This window comes from Phyllobates terribilis, unplaced genomic scaffold, assembly GCF_046119375.1.
Source record: "Phyllobates terribilis strain yellow unplaced genomic scaffold, ASM4611937v1 Scaffold_2__4_contigs__length_985480577, whole genome shotgun sequence".
Taxonomy (NCBI): Eukaryota; Metazoa; Chordata; class Amphibia; order Anura; family Dendrobatidae; genus Phyllobates; species Phyllobates terribilis.
This window is the reverse complement of record NW_027362762.1, coordinates 517,343,952-517,364,702: the sequence shown is the minus strand read 5'-3', so window position 1 is coordinate 517,364,702 and position 20,751 is coordinate 517,343,952. Positions and strand designations below refer to the sequence as shown.

Below are 20,751 nucleotides of genomic sequence, written 5' to 3'. Positions count from 1 at the left end.
TTCAATGATGGGTCTAATTTTATATAACCTGTCATGTTCTGGGGCATTTCAGGGCAGGCATTGACTATTGTCGTTAAAATGCCAAAACCGCATGAGCATTTCATAACGGGTCCTAGGCAGAACGACTGAAAACATAGGGGTGGCTTGAACAGGGTGGTTGGACCAGTAGGATCGAATGCTCGGTTTTTTAACAAGTCCCATGGCAAATATAAGTCCTAAAAATTTTTTTATTTCCGGGACATTAGTTGGTGTCCATAAATTTGCCCTAGCATAGTAAGATCGGGGATTCTGGCTTATGAATTGGGATGCATATAAATTTGTTTGCACGACAATATGCTCTAGCAAGCTGTCTGTAAAAAACAAATTAAAAAAATGAACTGGTCCAAAATCTTCCACCTCCACATTTATACCAGGAATGGCGTTGAAATCAGGGCTGAATGGAGCAGCCGAATCCGAAGCCTCCCATCTGGGAAATGCTAGATCATGTGGCAACGCCCCTTGTACACTGGCGTGCGCCAATTCACTAGTAGCAGGGACAGCGCTTGTACTGGGCAGTGTTCCCTGATTTGGAGACGTTTCTCCAGTAGCGCTATTTGCCCCTATTGCTGTACTGGTCCTTGGGCTTGAGGATGGAACAGAATCCCTGCTCATTTCTGAGCTCTCAGTGTCGCCGCTACTAAAGCCCTCAAAATCCACATCTCCATCTGAGATTGCACAGTCATCAGTGTCAGAACATAGCAGGGCATACACCTCTTCTGCGGTATAAGTCTGACGGGCCATTTTATTTTTATATTTTTTGACCGGACTGGACTGGACTGATCTGACAGGACTGGACTGGACTGGACTGGACTGATCTGACAGGACAGGACTGGACTGGACTGATCTGACAGGACAGGACTGGACTGGACTGATCTGACAGGACTGGACTGGACTGATCTGACAGGACTGGACTGGACTGGACTGATCTGACAGGACTGGACTGGACTGGACTGATCTGGACTGACCTGATCTGACAGGACTGACTGACTGACTGATCTGACAGGACTGACTGACTGACTGATCTGACAGGACTGACTGACTGACTGATCTGACAGGACTGACTGACTGACTGACTCATCTGACAGGACTGACTGACTGACTGACTCATCTGACAGGACTGACTGACTGACTGACTCATCTGACAGGACTGACTGACTGACTCATCTGACAGGACTGACTGACTGATCTGACAGGACTGACTGACTGATCTGACAGGACTGACTGACTGATCTGACAGGACTGACTGACTGATCTGACAGGACTGACTGACTGATCTGACAGGACTGACTGACTGACTGATCTGACAGGACTGACTGACTGACTGATCTGACAGGACTGACTGACTGACTGATCTGACAGGACTGACTGACTGACTGATCTGACAGGACTGACTGACTGATCTGACAGGACTGACTGACTGATCTGACAGGACTGACTGACTGATCTGACAGGACTGACTGACTGACTGATCTGACAGGACTGACTGACTGACTGATCTGACAGGACTGACTGACTGATCTGACAGGACTGACTGACTGACTCATCTGACAGGACTGACTGACTCATCTGACAGGACTGACTGACTGACTCATCTGACAGGACTGACTGACTGACTGATCTGACAGGACTGACTGACTGACTGATCTGACAGGACTGACTGACTGATCTGACAGGACTGACTGACTGACTGACTGATCTGACAGGACTGACTGACTGACTGACTGATCTGACAGGACTGACTGACTGACTGACTGATCTGACAGGACTGACTGACTGATCTGACAGGACTGACTGATCTGACTGATCTGACAGGACTGACTGACTGATCTGACAGGACTGACTGATCTGACAGGACTGACTGATCTGACAGGACTGACTGATCTGACAGGACTGACTGATCTGACAGGACTGACTGATCTGACAGGACTGACTGATCTGACAGGACTGACTGATCTGACAGGACTGACTGATCTGACAGGACTGACTGACTGACTGACTGATCTGACAGGACTGACTGATCTGACAGGACTGACTGATCTGACAGGACTGACTGATCTGACAGGACTGACTGATCTGACAGGACTGACTGACTGACTGATCTGACAGGACTGACTGACTGACTGATCTGACAGGACTGACTGACTGACTCATCTGACAGGACTGACTGACTGACTCATCTGACAGGACTGACTGACTGACTGATCTGACAGGACTGACTGACTGACTGATCTGACAGGACTGACTGACTGACTGATCTGACAGGACTGACTGACTGATCTGACAGGACTGACTGACTGATCTGACAGGACTGACTGACTGATCTGACAGGACTGACTGACTGACTGATCTGACAGGACTGACTGACTGACTGATCTGACAGGACTGACTGACTGATCTGACAGGACTGACTGACTGACTGATCTGACAGGACTGACTGACTGACTGATCTGACAGGACTGACTGACTGACTGATCTGACAGGACTGACTGACTGACTGATCTGACAGGACTGACTGACTGACTGATCTGACAGGACTGACTGACTGACTGATCTGACAGGACTGACTGACTGACTGATCTGACAGGACTGACTGACTGATCTGACAGGACTGACTGATCTGACAGGACTGACTGACTGATCTGACAGGACTGACTGATCTGACTGACTGATCTGACTGACTGATCTGACAGGACTGACTGACTGACTGATCTGACAGGACTGACTGATCTGACTGACTGATCTGACTGACTGATCTGACAGGACTGACTGACTGACTGACTGATCTGACAGGACTGACTGACTGACTGATCTGACAGGACTGACTGACTGATCTGACAGGACTGACTGACTGATCTGACAGGACTGACTGACTGATCTGACAGGACTGACTGATCTGACTGACTGATCTGACTGACTGATCTGACTGACTGATCTGACAGGACTGACTGACTGACTGATCTGACAGGACTGACTGATCTGACTGACTGATCTGACAGGACTGACTGACTGATCTGACAGGACTGACTGACTGACTGACTGACTGATCTGACAGGACTGACTGACTGACTGATCTGACAGGACTGACTGACTGATCTGACAGGACTGACTGATCTGACAGGACTGACTGACTGATCTGACAGGACTGACTGATCTGACTGACTGATCTGACTGACTGATCTGACAGGACTGACTGATCTGACAGGACTGACTGATCTGACTGACTGACTGATCTGACAGGACTGACTGACTGATCTGACAGGACTGACTGACTGACTGATCTGACAGGACTGACTGATCTGACAGGACTGACTGATCTGACAGGACTGACTGATCTGACAGGACTGACAGTTCTGACTGATCTGACAGGACTGACTGATCTGACTGGACTGACTGATCTGACTGACTGATCTGACTGACTGATCTGACTGACTGATCTGACAGGACTGACTGACTGATCTGACAGGACTGACTGACTGACTGATCTGACAGGACTGACTGACTGATCTGACAGGACTGACTGACTGATCTGACAGGACTGACTGACTGATCTGACAGGACTGACTGACCTGACAGGACTGACTGACTGATCTGACAGGACTGACTGACTGATCTGACAGGACTGACTGACTGATCTGACAGGACTGACTGACTGATCTGACAGGACTGACTGACTGATCTGACAGGACTGACTGACTGACTGATCTGACAGGACTGACTGACTGACTCATCTGACAGGACTGACTGACTGACTCATCTGACAGGACTGACTGACTGACTCATCTGACAGGACTGACTGACTGACTCATCTGACAGGACTGACTGACTCATCTGACAGGACTGACTGACTCATCTGACAAGACTGACTGACTCATCTGACAAGACTGACTGACTGATCTGACAGGACTGACTGACTGATCTGACAGGACTGATCTGACTGACTGACTGACTGATCTGACAGGACTGACTGATCTGACAGGACTGACTGATCTGACAGGACTGACTGACTGATCTGACAGGACTGACTGACTGATCTGACAGGACTGACTGACTGATCTGACAGGACTGACTGACTGATCTGACAGGACTGACTGACTGATCTGACAGGACTGACTGACTGATCTGACAGGACTGACTGACTGATCTGACAGGACTGACTGACTGATCTGACAGGACTGACTGATCTGACAGGACTGACTGATCTGACAGGACTGACTGACTGACTGATCTGACAGGACTGACTGACCTGACAGGACTGACTGACCTGACAGGACTGACTGACCTGACAGGACTGACTGATCTGACTGATCTGACAGGACTGACTGACTGACTGATCTGACAGGACTGACTGACTGACTGATCTGACAGGACTGACTGATCTGACAGGACTGACTGACTGACTGATCTGACAGGACTGACTGACTGACTGATCTGACAGGACTGACTGACTGACTGATCTGACAGGACTGACTGATCTGACAGGACTGACTGACTGACTGATCTGACAGGACTGACTGACTGACTGATCTGACAGGACTGACTGACTGACTGATCTGACAGGACGGACTGACTGACTGATCTGACAGGACTGACTGACTGATCTGACAGGACTGACTGACTGATCTGACAGGACTGACTGACTGATCTGACAGGACTGACTGACTGATCTGACAGGACTGACTGACTGATCTGACAGGACTGACTGACTGATCTGACAGGACTGACTGACTGATCTGACAGGACTGACTGACTGATCTGACAGGACTGACTGACTGATCTGACAGGACTGACTGACTGATCTGACAGGACTGACTGATCTGACAGGACTGACTGACTGATCTGACAGGACTGACTGACTGATCTGACAGGACTGACTGATCTGACTGACTGATCTGACTGACTGATCTGACTGACTGATCTGACAGGACTGACTGACTGACTGATCTGACAGGACTGACTGACTGATCTGACAGGACTGACTGACTGATCTGACAGGACTGACTGACTGATCTGACAGGACTGACTGATCTGACAGGACTGACTGACTGATCTGACAGGACTGACTGATCTGACAGGACTGACTGACTGATCTGACAGGACTGACTGATCTGACAGGACTGACTGACTGATCTGACAGGACTGACTGACTGACTGATCTGACAGGACTGACTGATCTGACAGGACTGACTGATCTGACAGGACTGACTGACTGACTGATCTGACAGGACTGACTGATCTGACAGGACTGACTGATCTGACAGGACTGACTGACTGACTGACCTGACAGGACTGACTGACCTGACTGATCTGACAGGACTGACTGATCTGACAGGACTGACTGACTGATCTGACAGGACTGACTGACTGATCTGACAGGACTGACTGACTGACTGATCTGACAGGACTGACTGATCTGACTGATCTGACAGGACTGACTGATCTGACTGATCTGACAGGACTGACTGACTGATCTGACAGGACTGACTGACTGATCTGACAGGACTGACTGACTGATCTGACAGGACTGACTGACTGACTGATCTGACAGGACTGACTGACTGACTGATCTGACAGGACTGACTGACTGACTGATCTGACAGGACTGACTGACTGACTGATCTGACAGGACTGACTGACTGACTGATCTGACAGGACTGACTGACTGATCTGACAGGACTGACTGACTGATCTGACAGGACTGACTGACTGATCTGACAGGACTGACTGACTGATCTGACAGGACTGACTGACTGATCTGACAGGACTGACTGATCTGACAGGACTGACTGACTGATCTGACAGGACTGACTGACTGATCTGACAGGACTGACTGACTGATCTGACAGGACTGACTGACTGATCTGACAGGACTGACTGACTGATCTGACAGGACTGACTGACTGATCTGACAGGACTGACTGACTGACTGATCTGACAGGACTGACTGATCTGACTGATCTGACAGGACTGACTGATCTGACAGGACTGACTGATCTGACAGGACTGACTGATCTGACAGGACTGACTGACTGATCTGACAGGACTGACTGACTGATCTGACAGGACTGACTGACTGATCTGACAGGACTGACTGACTGATCTGACAGGACTGACTGATCTGACAGGACTGACTGACTGATCTGACAGGACTGACTGACTGATCTGACAGGACTGACTGACTGATCTGACAGGACTGACTGACTGATCTGACAGGACTGACTGACTGACTGATCTGACAGGACTGACTGATCTGACTGATCTGACAGGACTGACTGATCTGACAGGACTGACTGACTGATCTGACAGGACTGACTGACTGATCTGACAGGACTGACTGACTGATCTGACAGGACTGACTGATCTGACAGGACTGACTGATCTGACAGGACTGACTGATCTGACAGGACTGACTGATCTGACAGGACTGACTGATCTGACAGGACTGACTGATCTGACAGGACTGACTGATCTGACAGGACTGACTGATCTGACAGGACTGACTGACTGATCTGACAGGACTGACTGACTGATCTGACAGGACTGACTGACTGATCTGACAGGACTGACTGACTGATCTGACAGGACTGACTGACTGATCTGACAGGACTGACTGACTGATCTGACAGGACTGACTGACTGATCTGACAGGACTGACTGACTGATCTGACAGGACTGACTGACTGATCTGACAGGACTGACTGATCTGACAGGACTGACTGATCTGACAGGACTGACTGATCTGACAGGACTGACTGATCTGACTGATCTGACTGATCTGACAGGACTGACTGATCTGACAGGACTGACTGATCTGACAGGACTGACTGATCTGACAGGACTGACTGATCTGACTGATCTGACAGGACTGACTGATCTGACAGGACTGACTGATCTGACTGATCTGACAGGACTGACTGACTCATCTGACAGGACTGACTGACTCATCTGACAGGACTGACTGACTCATCTGACAGGACTGACTGACTCATCTGACAGGACTGACTGACTCATCTGACAGGACTGACTGACTCATCTGACAGGACTGACTGACTCATCTGACAGGACTGACTGACTCATCTGACAGGACTGACTGACTCATCTGACAGGACTGACTGACTCATCTGACAGGACTGTGACTGACTCATCTGACAGGACTGACTGACTCATCTGACAGGACTGACTGACTCATCTGACAGGACTGACTGACTCATCTGACAGGACTGACTGACTCATCTGACAGGACTGACTGACTGATCTGACAGGACTGACTGACTCATCTGACAGGACTGACTGACTCATCTGACAGGACTGACTGACTCATCTGACAGGACTGACTGACTCATCTGACAGGACTGACTGACTCATCTGACAGGACTGTGACTGACTCATCTGACAGGACTGACTGACTCATCTGACAGGACTGACTGACTCATCTGACAGGACTGACTGACTCATCTGACAGGACTGACTGACTGATCTGACAGGACTGACTGACTGATCTGACAGGACTGACTGACTGATCTGACAGGACTGACTGATCTGACAGGACTGACTGATCTGACAGGACTGACTGATCTGACAGGACTGACTGATCTGACAGGACTGACTGATCTGACAGGACTGACTGATCTGACAGGACTGACTGATCTGACAGGACTGACTGATCTGACAGGACTGACTGACTGATCTGACAGGACTGACTGACTGATCTGACAGGACTGACTGACTGATCTGACAGGACTGACTGACTGATCTGACAGGACTGACTGACTGATCTGACAGGACTGACTGACTGATCTGACAGGACTGACTGACTGATCTGACAGGACTGACTGACTGATCTGACAGGACTGACTGATCTGACAGGACTGACTGATCTGACAGGACTGACTGATCTGACAGGACTGACTGATCTGACTGATCTGACAGGACTGACTGACTGACTGATCTGACAGGACTGACTGACTGACTGATCTGACAGGACTGACTGACTGACTGATCTGACAGGACTGACTGACTGATCTGACAGGACTGACTGACTGATCTGACAGGACTGACTGACTGATCTGACAGGACTGACTGACTGATCTGACAGGACTGACTGACTGATCTGACAGGACTGACTGATCTGACAGGACTGACTGATCTGACAGGACTGACTGACTGATCTGACAGGACTGACTGACTGATCTGACAGGACTGACTGACTGATCTGACAGGACTGACTGACTGATCTGACAGGACTGACTGACTGATCTGACAGGACTGACTGACTGACTGATCTGACAGGACTGACTGACTGACTGATCTGACAGGACTGACTGATCTGACAGGACTGACTGATCTGACAGGACTGACTGACTGACTGATCTGACAGGACTGACTGACTGATCTGACAGGACTGACTGACTGATCTGACAGGACTGACTGACTGATCTGACAGGACTGACTGATCTGACAGGACTGACTGACTGATCTGACAGGACTGACTGACTGATCTGACAGGACTGACTGACTGATCTGACAGGACTGACTGACTGATCTGACAGGACTGACTGACTGATCTGACAGGACTGACTGACTGATCTGACAGGACTGACTGACTCATCTGACAGGACTGACTGACTGATCTGACAGGACTGACTGACTGATCTGACAGGACTGACTGACTGATCTGACAGGACTGACTGACTGATCTGACAGGACTGACTGACTGACTGATCTGACAGGACTGACTGATCTGACTGATCTGACAGGACTGACTGATCTGACAGGACTGACTGACTGACTGATCTGACAGGACTGACTGACTGATCTGACAGGACTGACTGACTGATCTGACAGGACTGACTGATCTGACAGGACTGACTGATCTGACAGGACTGACTGATCTGACAGGACTGACTGATCTGACAGGACTGACTGATCTGACAGGACTGACTGATCTGACAGGACTGACTGATCTGACAGGACTGACTGATCTGACAGGACTGACTGATCTGACAGGACTGACTGACTGATCTGACAGGACTGACTGACTGATCTGACAGAACTGACTGACTGATCTGACAGGACTGACTGACTGATCTGACAGGACTGACTGACTGATCTGACAGGACTGACTGACTGATCTGACAGGACTGACTGACTGATCTGACAGGACTGACTGACTGATCTGACAGGACTGACTGATCTGACAGGACTGACTGATCTGACAGGACTGACTGATCTGACTGATCTGACAGGACTGACTGATCTGACTGATCTGACAGGACTGACTGATCTGACTGATCTGACAGGACTGACTGATCTGACTGATCTGACAGGACTGACTGATCTGACTGATCTGACAGGACTGACTGATCTGACTGATCTGACAGGACTGACTGATCTGACTGATCTGACAGGACTGACTGATCTGACTGATCTGACAGGACTGACTGATCTGACTGATCTGACAGGACTGACTGACTGACTCATCTGACAGGACTGACTGACTGACTCATCTGACAGGACTGACTGACTGACTCATCTGACAGGACTGACTGACTGACTCATCTGACAGGACTGACTGACTCATCTGACAGGACTGACTGACTCATCTGACAGGACTGACTGACTCATCTGACAGGACTGACTGACTCATCTGACAGGACTGACTGACTCATCTGACAGGACTGACTGACTCATCTGACAGGACTGACTGACTCATCTGACAGGACTGACTGACTCATCTGACAGGACTGACTGACTCATCTGACAGGACTGACTGACTCATCTGACAGGACTGACTGACTCATCTGACAGGACTGACTGACTCATCTGACAGGACTGACTGACTCATCTGACAGGACTGACTGACTCATCTGACAGGACTGACTGACTCATCTGACAGGACTGACTGACTCATCTGACAGGACTGACTGACTCATCTGACAGGACTGACTGACTCATCTGACAGGACTGACTGACTCATCTGACAGGACTGACTGACTCATCTGACAGGACTGACTGACTCATCTGACAGGACTGACTGACTCATCTGACAGGACTGACTGACTCATCTGACAGGACTGACTGACTCATCTGACAGGACTGACTGACTCATCTGACAGGACTGACTGACTCATCTGACAGGACTGACTGACTCATCTGACAGGACTGACTGACTCATCTGACAGGACTGACTGACTCATCTGACAGGACTGACTGACTCATCTGACAGGACTGACTGACTCATCTGACAGGACTGACTGACTCATCTGACAGGACTGACTGACTCATCTGACAGGACTGACTGACTCATCTGACAGGACTGACTGACTCATCTGACAGGACTGACTGACTCATCTGACAGGACTGACTCATCTGACAGGACTGACTGACTCATCTGACAGGACTGACTGACTCATCTGACAGGACTGACTGACTCATCTGACAGGACTGACTGACTCATCTGACAGGACTGACTAACCCTAACTCTTACTTTCTTTTTTATTTTATTTTTTTCACTTTTACTGTGGCAAGGCTGACAGCTCTTGTCACAGTGTTTCTCCTCTGCTCGCTCACTGAGATCGGAGGAGAAACAATGTATTTATCAGGCAGATCGCCCGGGAAAGTTTGTTGCTAAAACAAACTTCCCTGGTGATCTCTCAGATTGGCTGGTGTGACGCTGACATCATCGAGACCTGAGCCAATCAGGTCTCGATGATGTCAGAGGTCACAGCACCGGGATCGCTATGGATCGCGGCATCTAGAAGATAGGAACAGGTTAACATCATGGGGACCTGATCCAATTAGGTCCCCATGATGCCACATGTCAGAGCTATCGCTCTGAACCGGTACCGGAGCGCTAGCAGGACCCTGGGGGTCCTGAGCGCTGCGGGACCGCCCATCGTTTTTAAACGTCGGCGCTGCACAGAGCCCAGGCAGCGCCGACGTTTATGTACAGTGAGCGGTCGGGAATCGGTTAAAAGTCCACTGACCTGCCTCAAGTTTCCATAACTGGAACCAGGAACATGCATAACTTAGAAAGACAATTTTATTTATAAAAACACAGCTCTTAAATGCAAAAAAAATTTACATTTATAACAATTTACATAAATATTTTACAAAGTAAACAATAGAAGTACATACAAACAATATACATTATTAAAACTGATACACATATATTATAAAATGCTGAGAGAAGCACATTTTATTTCTAATAACTCTGATAGTGTTCTGTATCTTCAATATATGCAGGAAATCTATTGCCTGTTATGAATTTCAAGTAGATAATGTGCAGCAAATAAGACTTCAAAACTGGCACTCCTTCTCAAATATGTAGACTAGCCTCTAATATATTGACAAACTTATGACTACATTTAAAATCTGTGTCTGTATTTGCTCGAGGTATCTCAATTCTTATGAACATCTCTTGCAAGAACATTAATGAGTGAATTTAATAAGCATAAAAGCATAAAGACTAAAAAAACATTTTACAAAAGAAAATCTTTACATGGCAAAAAGTGATTTTTCAGCCAACAGTTCAAACATGGAAGTAACACAACCAGGTAACATTCAGTGCATGTGTCCACACATCCAAAAGCTTGCTTAGTTCACCAATTTACTGAACATGGAAGAAGGCTACTTAGTTTTCAAGAAAAGGGAAGATACTGCGATTTTTGCTGTTCGTTGTACTAAAACGGTCTGACTTAAAACGTTTGGGTGAAGGGGTAGCAACACTGAGGCTTTTTCTGACCTGCACATAGGAAGAAGTAAAAACATTTCAGGTTAGAAAATAAACTTTCATAGAACCAAGACCCTAATACAGTCATTGATCTCATTACTCATGGAATATGTTTCTCTTAAAACTATACCCCATTGTTCCTGCAAGTTTGAGTACAGTCATCTGAACAACCAATTGCAAAGAACTTCTGACATCTTAGATCACATCAGTAGGGACCCTTGAACTGTTACCTTTGTCATAGGACAAAAATAATGCCTCATTCAATGATTCAATGCACCAATCCCCTTGAGCTTGGAGACTAAGCAAACAAGTGGAGGCAATGCTGCACCAATAAACTATGCAAGAGCGTACTGCATTTTTTTTTTTTACACAATATTTGATCATGCAAAGAAAGTCTGAGAAATTGAGTTCATGTTGGATTATATCGGAATCAAAAAACACATTTTATAGAAATAGAGCATTGATTACATTACCACAAGAATAACTTGCAGGGGACTTTCCTTTGTATTTAGAAAATTAATGATAGAGCAGCATAAAAAGTATAGCAATACTACGGGGTGAAAATAAGTGAGGATTATGACATTAGAAACTATTGACCCAAGGGACTGCCATAAAGGTAGCACATAAGTATGACAGAGCAGGAATACTCCGCACATACTGACATGCTCCTGGAAGTGTCTAAGCATGTACTGTAGAACCCTGGAATTGTAACTGCACTGCATTCCCATAGTACTGATTGCAGCAAATACAGCACATTACCTTCGGTTTTGATTTATCTGCAGATTCTTCTTTCTTTTGGGGTGACAGAGTGTGAAATACAAATTTCCTTGTGTTTCTTGGTGCTTTGGGGTTTAGGTCCGACATTGCAGCCAGTTTCTGAAGAACTTCTTTAGGCTTGTTTAATAAGGAGCCCGTTTTCATCTGATGAAGAGTTAATTGCGATATGTAAGAAAAAGGTTGAACAATTCCTAAACTTTTTTTTTTTTTTTTTTTTTTTAGAAAAACTCACCTTTGGGAGATTAAAGGGTAGGTGCATTTCAAATGGATTTTTAATATCTTGCTTTTTGGGCTCAGTAGTTTCTATGGTTGCTGTAGATAAAGTTAAAAGCTGGATTACTTAATGTATGCTCAAAAACAAACACATTACTTATCAGTGGCATGCCTATTAATCCCTGTTAACTTTTAACGGGGATATTCAGGATTAATTTATTTTTTACTATTAGCCAAAAAACTAACAGGCAGGTAGTTGCTAACTAGTTAGTAATTTACCAGCCTGTTCTATTTGCAGAGTGCTCCTGCCGGTGAATCAGCTGCTTCACGTCAACAGAGCAGCTCTCCATCTGTCGTCAGAGCGTGACTGCCAACATCATGCTGATTAGCAGCCAGCTTCCTACAGTTATACAGTGGGGAGCCGGCTGTCAATCATCATAAAATCAGCAATCACGCTTCGTCCACAGAGCAGAGTGGAAGAAGAGCTGCAGAACCGGTCAGTGACCGCTGTCCCAGCAGAGATCTGCGCTTGGCAGAATAGGCAGGTAGGTAGCAACTACCTACCTGTTAGTTCTTAGGCACACAGTAAGAAAAACAATATAGTTATTTTTATATTTTACTACTTTTGTGTGCCATAGCTTTTTATTTCGATGTTGCCACATGTGACTCATCTTTCTGCAGGACAAGGTTTTTAATAGACGCATTTTGGGGTACACAAATTATGGATTGAGGTTGTCCACTACACAGTATACTGCCCCCATCAATATAAACCTGGCAAACCAGTGTTTTTGTAAATACATACTGCTGACAATTGGGGCTGACAGCTCACAGGTATCCCGTGACCCCATGTCTGCTGATGTCAAGTTCCGGATTCATGCAGGCATGACCCAGTGACGCACCCCCCCCTGATTGACGTGCGGTGAGACCCCGCCCATAGCCCATCAATCAGGGGGGGAGCGCGTCACTGGGTCATATGCCTATATGAATCCGGAACTTGACATCAGCGGATGGGGTCACGTGATGCCTGTGAGCGGTCAGCGATAGCGCCGCTCACAGGCACAATTGGCAGCAGTATGTATTTACAAAAACACTTGTTTATCAGGTTTAAATTGATGGGGGCAGTATACTGTGTTATGGACAACCCCTTTATTTTTGAGGAGGACACAGTAAAGAAAAAAAATTCCATTTTTATAGTCCACATTGTATTTCTTAAGGATGTTCACTATGGGGATTAAATAAGTTCACTTCAATATTCAGATAGTTATAATTGTAGCAGTGTCATTTGTGTTTTGTTTTTAAAGCCATTTTTTTTTAGTTTGACAAGGTGATCTGCTGATCACTTATAATTAGTTTTTGACTTAAAATCAATTCATCACCTCTCCTCTGTAAAACCTTTTCAGTAACTTTTTTGGCCAGCTTCATAAACTGACTGTTTTCTCCAATCTCCTCTTCTTCTTCCTTTTTGCCACTTTCAGACTAAAATATAATAAACAATTACATTCAGGTTTTGCATGTGTTATGCAAGCAATAACCAATGACATTTCGTTGTAGTCTTACAAAACAGACATCCAGCCTTTTACCTGTTCACGCAACCACTGCTCTCGCTCATACCGTTCCTTCCTCCTTTTAGCTTCTGCCTCATCCATTTCCTCATTCTCTGCCTCCTGATCTTCCAGTTCCGAATATCTGTGGAACATGTCCATCTGAGAGGCGTCATCTAAAGATACCCAAGAAATAAATTATGTAATGCAAATCAGTAAAAGTGAAATACCCAGAATTTTTTCAGTAGCGATGTCAAAAGAAGCCAGAAATTTAGTGCTGCATGTGAATGAGCTTGAACATGCAACCATTTAATGCATGGGATGCGGATTGGTGTTAAAAATTTGTTGTCAAATCAAAATCATGGTGAAAGGGGCCTTACAAATTTAAGGTAGTTAAATTTACCCAACAGTAGTAGTAAAAAGTAGCACAATACAAAACTGTCATTTCTAATTGTTCAAACAATCAAGACTGAAGTTCTGTGTCGTGGCATGAATCACAGAAATCATATCTTCTCCAGCTAGGCATCATTTCTCTACAGTTTTAAACCCCAATATAATCTACTTAGAAACAACAATTTTGTTGACATATGTCACAGTCTATAAAAACATGAAGATAAAGCACAACAAAAGTTCTTGGTGATGTCTGGAGCTTCACGTTATGGAGCAGTTCATTTATTTGGGGGTCAAAACCATAGAATCTAAACAGTTCAACTACGGCACCGATGTTACATCTCAAAACATACCAATGTTTTTCCATCTGAATTTTCTCATTCTTCCTGGACCATCACTGTGAAGGTCCCCATCAGCCAAGTACCGCTCCTGGTATAACCGCAAGCGGCGTTTGTCTTCATCCATAGTTACTTTCCTATAAATAAAAAGCCAAGTCAAAGTGACGGTGTGCCTTAATGATTGACTTGTGAACTTCAGGAACGGATACATACATGTGGATTTTGTTGACTTGGTCCTGAAGCTCTTCATCTGAAGGCAGCTCCTCGTCTATGGCATCGTCTTCATATTCATCATCCTCATCTCCTTCATCCTCATCTCCACTCCCCATATCACTTCCAGAAAGCTCTGCCTCATCTTCCATGAAATCCTGGAGCTTGCTGCAATTTATAAACCAATTTCAATGTTAGTTTGAGTTTTTGGATAAGCAGATGACATTGTGCAGTAACTGCTAACTCCAGATTTGTATCTACTTGTTGTAGTTTGTTTTTAGAATGTTACTCAACTACTTACAGTTTTCTTTTTTTCCCTTGTTTTCTCAAAATCTCCTCTTCATCATCAAACAAGTCTTCATTTATTTTTTCATCACCATCATAATCCTTCTCCTCTCCTTCACTTTCTTCCTCTCCTTCCTAGATTAGAAGACATTACTTATGAAAACATTAGTTGAGACTATCTCTTGGCTATCAAAAACTACTGGTCTGTGTCACAGTTGTATTACATTATTGTTTTAATCATCCAAACAAAAAGGTAATACATAAGCTCTTAATACTCAATTATATGGGGAAAAACTCCAGTGCAAATATAAATCCTATAAATTTATGGAGTCAAAAAAGGTTTAATACAACAATAGAATGATTAAAACAAGAGGTCAAAGGTGAAGGGTCAAAACAAAAAGGACACACAGTTGCAAAAATACATGGGCAGCATGTCATACCATCAATTAAAATCAGAATGGTGCAGATGCGAGTGATATCTGTAGTCAGGCACAGGGAATGCCCATAGGTCGCTCAGAAGTGCAAAGCCAAAAAGTAGAAATACACATAAAATAATTGCGGTGATAAACTGGTCCTGCCAAGTAATAAAACGACAGAGGTATAATCCTGCAAACATGCAAAAGTACAAAAACACTACTGCATTCAAAGCTACTAATGCTTACCCATGATCTGAAGTGCCTCTATGCGTGTCCTCAACCCCAATGTGCATTTCTAGTGGGCTTTCTCAGGGGGTTTAACCATGCGCAACACGGTTTAGGGCACACATAGGTGCACTTCAGATCATGGGTAAGCATTAGTACATTTAAAATTACTAATATTTTGGTACTTTCGGGTGCTTGCGAATTTATGCCTTTATGATGCTTATTACTTAGATGGACCAGTTTGTCACAGCAATTTTACATTTAGATATGTGGCCCATGGGTATTCTCTTCTGACTACGAGTATCACTCACATCTGTACTAATCTGATTCTACTAGACGCCATGACCGGTTACCAATGTATTTTTGTTTTGAGCCTTCACCTTGGACCTAATGTTTTAAAGGGGTTGTCCGGTCTAAAATGAAAAGTCTGCAGTCACTCTGACTGCAGACTTTTGATTCTCCCCAGCACATTTAAAACTACACGAATTCACCAACCTTTTCACTGCTTGATTCATCACATGGCAGCAGCTGAAAATCACCAAACTCTTCTTCCTCTTCATCATTATTCTCCCTGTAAATATTTGTAATGAATACCAACCTAACACTGGCAGAGTAACAAAGTGATTAAGATACAGCATACATGTCAAACTCTGGCCCGCAGGGTGGTTTTATTTGGCCCGAGGCATGAGAACCTCCACCCCCTATGTGGGGCCCATTATTCTGTATGGAGGACTATGTGGGGCCCATTATTCTGTATGGAGGACTATGTGGGGCCCATTATTCTGTATGGAGGACTATGTGGGGCCCATTATTCTGTATGGAGGACTATGTGGGGCCCATTATTCTGTATGGAGGACTATGTGGGGCCCATTATTCTGTATGGAGGACTATGTGGGGCCCATTATTCTGTATGGAGGACTATGTGGGGCCCATTATTCTGTATGGAGGACTATGTGGGGCCCATTATTCTGTATGGAGGACTATGTGGGGCCCATTATTCTGTATGGAGGACTATGTGGGGCCCATTATTCTGTATGGAGGACTATGTGGGGCCCGTTATTCTGTATGGAGGACGATGTGAGGCCATTATTCTGTGTGGGGCCCATTATTCTGTATGGAGGACTATGTGGGGCCCATTATTCTGTATGGAGGACTATGTGGGGCCCATTATTCTGTATGGAGGACAGTGTGGGGCCCATTATTCTGTATGGAGGACTATGTGAGGCCATTATTCTGTGTGGGGCCCATTATTCTGTATGGAGGACTATGTGGGGCCCATTATTCTGTATGGAGGACTATGTGGGGCCCATTATACTGTATTGAAACCTATGTGGGGCCCATTATTCTGTATGGAGGACTATGTGGGGCCCATTATTCTGTATGGAGGACAGTGTGGGGCCCATTATTCTGTATGGAGGACGATGTGGGGCCATTATTCTGTATGGAGGACGATGTGGGGCCATTATTCTGTATGGAGGACGATGTGGGGCCATTATTCTGTATGGAGGACGATGTGGGGCCATTATTCTGTATGGAGGACGATGTGGGGCCATTATTCTGTATGGAGGACGATGTGGGGCCATTATTCTGTATGGAGGACGATGTGGGGCCATTATTCTGTATGGAGGACGATGTGAGGCCATTATTCTGTATGGAGGACGATGTGAGGCCATTATTCTGTATGGGGGACTGTGTGAGGCCCATTATACTGTATACTGGTTGGCCCGCTACTTTAAGTTTTTCATTTTGGTCCCCTGTGTGTTTAAGTTTGACATCCCTGAGATACAGCAATGCTTTAAGTTCATAACCTCAAATATCAAACTTTACTGCCAACTTACACTGATAGAACTTAGCAAAATAGAGAAAATTACGAGTATGGAAGAGTAAAAACCACATTTTCAGGCAAGAGAAAAAATAAAAGTATGATTAATAAATGGCGGGGAAATAAAGTCGCAAGGAAAAATAACTCATAATTGACAGTACAAATCTTAGAAGAAGAAAAAAAAAGAAAAAGAAAAGCACACATAGCATGTCAACATAAACTAGAGCTAAACTATGCAGATAATAAAGAATATTTTTTCTCTGATAAAACCTGCTTGAATAAATTGCTTCCTAGATTTCGTTAAAATGTTCACTTAGCCAATTACCGTTCCACTGGGAAGGAAGCCATGTCAGCTTCAGACAATTGGTCTTCTTTATGTGTGTGGGGGTTCACTTTGACCACATCTGAGGACTTCTGTGTTAAGGAAGCAGCTGAACAAAAGAAGGACATAGTTATGTGTGTGTAAAGTCTGAGAGTAGAAACATGACATTACAGCATTATAAAAAAATAAACTAGTCTGTGCATAGGTTAATTTTACTTTTAACACCTTCACGCCATGGCCATTTTCTGTTTTTCTGCCCTTTCTTCCAGGAGCCATAACTATTTTAATTTTCCATCAATATAGCAGTATGAGGGCTTGTATTTTTGCGGGACGAGTTGTACTTTTGAATGACACCATTCATTCTACCATAGAGTGTACTAGAAAAAGGGAAAAAAATTCCAACTGTGTTGAAATTGCAAAAAAAAAAAAGTGCAATTTTATTTATTTACCATGTTCACTATATGGTAAAACTGACCTAGTAATATGATTCTCCAGGTCACTACGAGTACAAAGATAACAAACATGTATATATATTTTAAATAGTTTTATTTTTAATGGGGTGATTTGAACCTTTTTCTTTTTTTTCCTTCACTTTTTACTGGATTTAATAGTCCCCCTAGGGGACTTGAAGCTGCGATCATCTGATTGCTTGTGCTATACATAGCAGTGCACTAGCACTGATATGTGTAGCGAAAATCGCAATCTACTATGAACGCCGGCCATGAGCTGGCTTTTAGAGTGCCGTACTGACAGGCACGGGGGTCTGTCAGTACAACCCAATCGGCACCCTGCAATCACGTCACAGGCGTACCAATGGGTGCGTGGAACACCACATGCCCCTGTCGGTGCATGCTGAATGCCATTGTCAAAGATAAACAGCTGGAATTAACAGGTTAACAGCCGCGAACGGAGCTACGATCGACCTGCGACTGTTAGAGGCACACGATGGCTGATTAAATCCGCTGTCATATACAGGAAAAGATGCAGCCTCGGCACGTGAGCCATCATCAAAAGACATGTACACGACATATGGCGTAAGTTTACATCTTAGGCCATGAAAAAGGTAATAGAATATTTAACATCAGTTGTTAAACATTGGTATCTTTTGAGTAGACATAAGAAGCACCAAAACTTGGTTTTACTTCACCTTAGTTCCCAGTCTCGTGTAGTCACTAACTGAGTTTTCTACTAATAAAATTTGCAGCAGAAGTTCATCATTTTAGATTGTATTAGACCATCATTGAAGAACTATATAACGGAACTTAAAATTAAAATTGGCATTCTTGATATTAGGTCAGTGTATCAAAAAATCCATGCACAGCTTTAATTGAATGAAACCCTCACATGATCTGATCATCCATCAGAGACAGTCTGCAGTACAGTTGGCAACAGTACGACTCCTGGCAAAAATTGTTCACAAGTCCTATTAATTGGAATCAAACTGGTGCACAGTATTTGCCAGATATCTTGCATTTGTGTTGAAAACATACCACTCGGTGTCGGTGCATGTCTAATGTCTGATCAAGTAGGAGAAAATAGTGCAGGTACACTTTAAAGGTGTTCTGTATCAAAAAAGCTGTACAGTGCTAAAAACTCAATGATTGGCTGCAGTGGTCATGTTGGTAGACAACATGTGGTGGTCGTAGAGAAGTAAAAAGACCTAAGAGAAGCATCCACAGAGGCAGCACTGAACCAACAGGGTATGCATCAAGTAATGATTTTTTTGTTAATGTATCCAATTTACTGCCTTTAGCCCAATTTTTGTTGTTCTTGGAAAAAAAGCTTTTAATCTTTTTGATGTCAGTGTGTCAACAAATGTTCTCATTAGGTGCAGGAAATGATGTGTGAAACTGTTACATTTTGGGAGGTCTTTTTATCTTTTCTAGCAATCATAGAGCACATAGAGTATGAGAAGGTTAAAAGAGGTATTCCAGTCTCCCAAGATCCTGTACCAATATGTAGCAGGTGTAGTAAGAATAATATTAGCAAATAAATACAAAGAGAAATGTAGTATAGTTCTTCTGATAAGCTGTCGCTTACCACATGTGCAGGGCATTGCAGTAGCTTATGTATCCATGGTAACAACCACTAACAACTGTCACAATACAAGTGGTCGTAACCATTGATACCTAAGCTACTGCAATGCCCTGCACATGGCGCAAGTGACGAATCAGAAGAACTATACTACATTTCTAATAGGAGGTATTTGCTATTATTACACCGACTACATATTGGGATAGGATCTTGAAGATGGAAACACCCCTTTAAGAATACCTGTTTGATGTACATACAATTAGCTGGCAGCTATGGTGTATGGCAACCTTTACTATGTAAACCTTTAAGGTAACCTCTGAAAATCTGAAAAATTGAAATTCAACCCATCCTTCTGGCCACTCTTCCCCCACATATGACATGGTGGGGCAATACATTTGTTATTTAGGTTTA

At 44.7% G+C, this 20,751-nt stretch overlaps 1 protein-coding gene across 1 annotated transcript in view; it reads right to left on the bottom strand.

Moving 5' to 3' along the window:
• Positions 1-11,195: 11,195 nt before the first annotated feature.
• The window catches only part of CLSPN (claspin), a 62,114-nt gene continuing 52,558 nt past the window's right edge, over positions 11,196-20,751 (bottom strand). Inside the window, exons 16-25 of the mRNA XM_073665941.1 lie at positions 18,310-18,415; positions 16,658-16,733; positions 15,538-15,656; positions 15,240-15,404; positions 15,042-15,163; positions 14,338-14,474; positions 14,134-14,233; positions 12,777-12,856; positions 12,527-12,688; positions 11,196-11,779 (exon numbers count right to left, since the gene is read on the bottom strand). Of these exons, the coding sequence (XP_073522042.1) occupies positions 11,669-11,779; positions 12,527-12,688; positions 12,777-12,856; positions 14,134-14,233; positions 14,338-14,474; positions 15,042-15,163; positions 15,240-15,404; positions 15,538-15,656; positions 16,658-16,733; positions 18,310-18,415 (1,178 nt within the window). The 3' untranslated portion in view covers positions 11,196-11,668. The remainder of the gene's footprint in view (positions 11,780-12,526; positions 12,689-12,776; positions 12,857-14,133; positions 14,234-14,337; positions 14,475-15,041; positions 15,164-15,239; positions 15,405-15,537; positions 15,657-16,657; positions 16,734-18,309; positions 18,416-20,751) is intronic.